The 6,460-nt window shown below is 36.5% G+C and overlaps 1 protein-coding gene across 1 annotated transcript; it reads left to right on the top strand.

Annotated features, from left to right (window-relative positions):
- The first annotated feature begins 248 nt into the window (after positions 1 to 248).
- On the top strand, positions 249 to 4,284 carry tnfsf18 (TNF superfamily member 18). The gene is made up of 2 exons (XM_073832849.1): positions 249 to 432; positions 3,935 to 4,284. The coding sequence occupies exons 1-2, from the start codon at positions 249 to 251 to the stop codon at positions 4,282 to 4,284; spliced, it is 534 nt and encodes a 177-aa protein (XP_073688950.1).
- The last annotated feature ends 2,176 nt before the right edge of the window (positions 4,285 to 6,460 follow it).

Here is a 6,460-nt window from a genome sequence, read left to right as displayed (position 1 = left end):
GGGAAAGTACACTACAGCACTCCTCTTGGACATCTGCTGAGAAACTCTAAACAGGAACACAGACACTCACTTACACAAACACCAAGCCATCATACAGGAAGCTTGACACATTCTGAGGTTTGTGTACGGGCCAACCAGAAGACGAGAGGTGGAGGCCACGCTCATTCTACATCATCAATCCCAGTGTTTTCGACTCAGTTTACTCACTCGTCTCTCACACTTGACCTGCACTGAGCCTGTCGGGCGTCATGTCTCTATCTGCTGACTACTACGCTGATAAAACGGCTGACAGGTGTGGAGGAGGTGGTGGTGCTGCTTTGGCACATCAGAGGAAGCTGATCCGGGGATTGCTTGTTTGGGCCACCCTGCTCACTCTAGGCTTGGGGGCATCAATAACTCTCCACTTCATCCACAGAGATTCACCAGCTCCAAGTAAACTGACGGTATGGTTGAATTCTATAATCTACATTCCTAGAAATATAGGTTCTCTGAAGGTAGTGTAGGTTCCACGATGTACCTTTTCATTGGTTCTTTATAGTGGAAGATGTTCTTCATGCTAAGATAAAATGGTTCACTGAAAGGTTCTTTGAGGAACCCAAGGTGGTTCTCCTATGGCATCGCTGTGAAAACCCACTTTTGCAATCTTTATGTGTTTAAAATTTCAATTAAAATGAAGAGAAATTCAGGCAAGTGTGTCCAAACTTTGAACTTGTTACACGGTTTCAGATTCTGTTGTGAACTGCGCATCTCATATTGGTGGGATACAGTCAGACCACAGCGGCTGCTGACTCAAGACCGCAGATGAGGGGAACCGAGATATTTGTAATCACAGCATGCTTATATTTACAGACAGGACAGACTGAAATATATAAGCTCAAATAAATATATCATATGTTTACAGATTCTAGTCTGTACCCCACTGTACACTGTAAAAAGTTTTTACAGTTTCAACTTAGAAACTTAAAGTTCAGCAGCTGCCTTAAAAATGTAAGTTAAATCAACTTAAAACTACTATTCATTTCAACTCACAACAATAAAATTAGTTAAAATGACTTGTACTTTTAAGTTGATTTAACTTAAAATTTTAATGCAGCTGCTAAACTTAAGTTTTTATGTTGAAACTGGTGAAAACTTTTTACAGTGTAAATAGCAACATTAACATTAATGGCACTCTTAAAAATAAACATTCCTAAAAGAGGGTTTAGAAGATCCATTTTTGGTTCCTCAAAGAAACTTTCAGTGAAAAAGTTCCTTATTCTTTGTGTTTTTAAGTTTAAAGAACATTTAAATGATCTAAAGAACCTTTTCCACTATGAAGAACTTGGAAAGGTTCCATAGATGTTAAAGGATCTTCATAGAACATAAATGCCAGGAAAGAACCTGATGTTGGGTTATATTTAGTGGATGTACTCTTAAAGGAGTAGTTCATTTTCAGAACACAGTTTTACAGATAATGTACTCACCCCCTTGTCATCCAAGATGTTCATGTCTTTCTTTCTTCAGTCATCAAGAAATTATGTTTTTTGAGGAAAACATTTCAGGATGTCTCTCCATATAATGGACTTCTATGGTGCCCCTGAGTTTGAACTTCCAAAATGCTGCTTCAAAGGGCACTGAATGATCCGAGGAAGAAGGGTCTTATCTAGCGAAACATTCGGCTATTTTCTAAAAACATTTACAATTTATATACTTTTTGATCTCTACACAGAATACACACAGAGTTAGACAAGATGAGCATTTGAGGTTACAAAGTATATAAATTGTAATTTTAGAAAATAGCAGATCGTTTTGCTAGATAAGACCCTTCATTCCTGGGCAGTGGTAGTTTAGAGCCCTTTGAAGCTGCATTTTGGAAGATCAAACTCGGGGGCACCTGAAATGTTTTCCACAAAAAAACAAAACAAAACATAATTTCCTTATGACTGAAGAAAGAAAGAAAGACATAAACATCTTGGATGACAAGGGGGTGAGTACATTATCTGTACATTTTTGTTCTGAAAGTGAACTACTCCTTTAAAAATAAAGGTTCTTTATTGACATTGATGGTTCTACAAAGAACCTTTGACATCCATGGGAGCTTTCCAAGTTCTTTGAAGTAAAAAAAAAAAGGTTTTTCATACTAAGAAAACAAAAACAATGGTCCTTTTTGGAACTGTTGACTATAAAGTTCTTTTATAGCATCACTGTGAAAACTCCATTTTGGAAGCTTAATTTCAAGTTCTAGTGGCTGTGCAGGAATCCTAGCTGATTACTGGCGTTTCAAAACTTAACTAGTCATTTGTATCATTTATTTAAAAACACACACCATTATAACATGTCTCTTTTGTACTCTTACAATAAGTAACCATGCCATGGCCGCACAATACAGTGAGTCATTTGTATACAGTAAGGAAACAGCTCATTTGGTCCCAATGTGGAAACTCAGTATCAATATTGGAGATATCGCTCTCAATCATCACCTCTCTTTCCAGCTCAGTGGAGCGATCTGACTTTGCAGAAGATGTTTGTGTTTATCTGAACAGTGTACAGTAATTAGCCATGATACCATGCCAGTTGGAAGGTTGAATTGTGTATGGTTACCACATGAACATGTCAAAACATGTGCACGCACAATTCAGCGCCATAGAAAATAAGAAATGAAACTCCCTGTTGATACAGAGCAGCGTCTGATGCAATTTCTCCTTACCATCATTTTTGAGTCATAGCTTTGTCTTATTTATGTCACAAAACTACTATTCTAGTTGTGCTCAGTCAATAAAACAAAGAAATTATACTTTTGGTTACTTTCAGAAGATTAAGATGTGACCGTGTAAGAAATGTTGGTTTGGTAAACTGGTGGTTTCATTCAGAAGTAACACCTATAAGATATGAGAACCTGATTCAGATGTTTGAAAACGAAATTGGTTTAGGTCTGAAACTATACTTTCTCTTGAAATGTTTCTTTTTCCACACGCGAAAAGAAAAAAACGTAGATGTAGACTAATTGGACTGGTGAACACAAACCAGTAACCACAGAACAACAGAAGAAGACAATATGACATCATTCCACTGAGGGGAAATGCCACTCCACCACCCCTCCTCTTCCCTGATAATGTTTTTCAGTTTGTTTGTCTGACAGAAGCACTTCATATTACATAGTTGTTCCTTTCACATACATTTGAAAAAAATATGTTGAACTGGAATGAACTGGATATCGTATTATCAAACGCTTGGCAATGCTCCAGCCACCGTAGCAACATCTAAATACTGTATCTATATATCTATGAAATCTTAAATGCTGCACAAATGCTTAGTGCTCAAGGTTTTTAAAACTTTCTTAAAATTTGACTTTCAGAGTCCTTTTCATAGTTTTGTTTACTGCATTTTACAATGTGAGAGGGATTAAAAACAGTCATATTAACAAATTCTTTTTGCTTCAGCAGGTTCCAGCAGAGACCACAGCTAAGCCGAAAGAATCTCCTTTTATGGTATTTTTTCCATACTGTAAGTTTCCACTTTAGTCCAGATAATTTAAAATATATAAATGTCATTCTTTTCATTCTCGGATGTATAGCACAAAATAGTACAGAAATACGTCACACTTTGATTTAAATATGTGACTTTCAAAGTTTAGGGTCGTATGATTTTTGGATGTTTTAGAAAGAAGCCTTTTAGGCTCACCAAGGCAGCATTTATTTAATTAAGAAAAATACAGCAAGAACTGTAATATTGTGGAATATTTTCTATTGTGATATATTTGAAAATGTATGCAAAAAGCTAAATTTTCAGCAACATTACTCAAACATTTATTATTATTATCAATGTTGAAAACAGCTGTGCTGCTTAATATTTCGTAGAAACTGTTCTGCATTTTTTAGGATTCTTTGATGAATAGAATGTTCAAAAGAACAGCAATCTTTTCTAAAAAATGACCTTTTTGTCTACTTGCTCACAGGGGATGAGAGAGACAACGTGAAGTTACTCAGTTGGAGAACAATGAATAATGTTTTCATCGAGGGAAATGAAACGCTGAGGGTAATGAAGGACGGTGACTATTTCCTGTACCTCCAGGTTACCCTTCTCCCTGAGCACAAAGGAAACCATACAATCACTTTGCAATCAAAAAAACGAAAAGTGATTTTAAATGGTCTTATCGATGGATCAAAACTCTCATCTGTCTTCATGGCTAATAGCGTGTCCCTGAATGAAGGAGATATTCTAAATGTGACCTGCGATCCAGGGGCCAAAATCCGGGGCTCTCAGACTGAAACCTATCTGGGTGTGATCAAGCTTAATTCAACCTGAATCTAGATCAAAGACTGAAATGGATTTGTGACAGTATTGAATGTGGACTCACTCCGCACTGATCTGCTGGGTTTGGAAGTACTGCACACTGAAGGCAGTGTACGACATTTTAGCTTTTTTATTTATTTCCCAAAGTGACATCTCCAAAGCTCCTGACCTTTATTGCACTATATGTAAGCTTTTCCCCACTTAATGGAAGAAGTCTCACTGAATGTCCATGTGTGGCCGAAATCTGGTTGCTACCAATGTAAAATGGCCACCCTAATGATGCACTTTATATATACACACATGTATGTATGTATATATATATATATATATATATGTGTGTGTATGTGTGTGTGTGTGTGTGTGTGTGTGTGTGTGTGAAACTGACCCTTTGCTAAGGCCCTGAACTGCTTCAAATGTTTCTACAACACACTCATTTTGTTATTGTGAATTCCTTCGTCCACACTACAACACAACACGAACACGTTTGTTTAAGAACAATGATCAACACCTTATTTCTGCAGCAAGAGAAAGGCCAACAAATACAGTGTTTTCTCGTTCAGTATCTTGTATCACTATTATAAGCTCCTCAACAACAATATTAAACAAATTAATCCATTTAGAACTAGCCAAACACAAAGAACCTCCATAGACATAGAAGGCAGGTCAGCGATAGGTTTTGGAGTGGGGGATAGTAAAGGGTCAAGTGCACACAAAGGAGAGTATCAGAATACCTCCCTTCAACAAAGCAAAAAACTAAGGCTGAATTCAGAATGGCAGATTTGCATACTACAAGTACAAAAAGTGTGTGTTCAAGCAAAAACGAAATTCTTTTATCATTTACTCACCCTCAAGTTGATCCAAACCTGTATGAGTCCAAAAGATATTTTGAAGAATGTGGCTTGCTGGAGCAGAAAAATATCTTCTTTTGTGTTTATCAGAAGAACCATAGTGTAAGTAAATGGTGACAGAATTTCCATATTTAGATGAACTATCCTTTTAATATGGCAGGGAGTAGTATGCTACTGTGCTATTTAAAAGTTTTCACGAATAAAGATGTCATTGGTCAGGTGTAATATTAAAAGTGGCAAGCCACTTGAAGTGTATATATAATTGTTAATATCACATGTATGTGTTTTCTTGTTTGTTTGTTTGTTCTTTTTATTCCTTATTCTGTCATATTTATCTGTATTTATGGCTGTTGATTATACAGCGGCAGCAAAAATGTTTTGAGGGTACTTCAAAGTCCATGAAAGCCATTGGTTTAGACTAGAGAACAAATACCGAACCAAGTGGCAAGACAAAACATTTCACAAAAAATAGTATGCTGTTTTAAAACAAACCATTTAAAATGAAGTCTTTGAGAATGAAGGAAAAGTGACACTTAATGACGGTCAAATGTTATTGGATCATGTTAATGTGATAACTGGGACTCGTAGATACTCTGATCATTGTGTGAAGAGCTGACTTCATACATTCCCTAAAACTTTTTTGACACCAGCTGGTTCAAAGTCATTTCACAAATTGCTCAGAAAAGTGAAAGCAGTTCTGAGAAAAGCTCTAGCTTCCTTTGTTTGCAGATGCAACTTGTTTAAAAGGGTATTTCATGTAGAAGGTTAAAGACCTTCACCTACGATTCTCAGCCAACCCAACAACCTGATATAAAAAGCTATATGTTCCATTGATAAAATTGTGATGCTTAGGAGGTCATTAGTTGGATATTTGAAATGTAATGAAAATGATTCAAATCAAATTCCATCTCCACAGACTTCCAGGATTTAGTATAATGATATTGTGAAGTATGACCCAAGTCACTTTTTGGGATCGCCTAAGATCTCCTTTCAAAGAAAGTTACTCATTTTTTGTAAGTCTGACTGTATGGTATGTGTATATCTGGCAAAAAGCGTACACAGTGTAAGGCAATTGTTAGAATAAACAACTACATACTTTCCTGCCAATGTCTTTTGCATTTATTTGCCTTGTTTTAATTGTTTTTTTGTGATGACTCATTTATACTGGTGGTAGACTAGCTGATATGCTTACAAGAACGAGACAGACAATGATAAGACTTTCCATCGAGGTGGGAGTGAGGGGGCAGAAGCACAACTTCACAGCAGTGACTCATTTCCATGAATCCATCAGCTAACGTATTTAGATTTCTGTAGGTTTCTGCATTGACATTTTCAATAAT

This window comes from Garra rufa, unplaced genomic scaffold, assembly GCF_049309525.1.
Source record: "Garra rufa unplaced genomic scaffold, GarRuf1.0 hap1_unplaced_176, whole genome shotgun sequence".
Lineage (NCBI taxonomy): Eukaryota > Metazoa > Chordata > Actinopteri > Cypriniformes > Cyprinidae > Garra > Garra rufa.
This window is presented reverse-complemented; position numbering and strand designations above follow the sequence as displayed.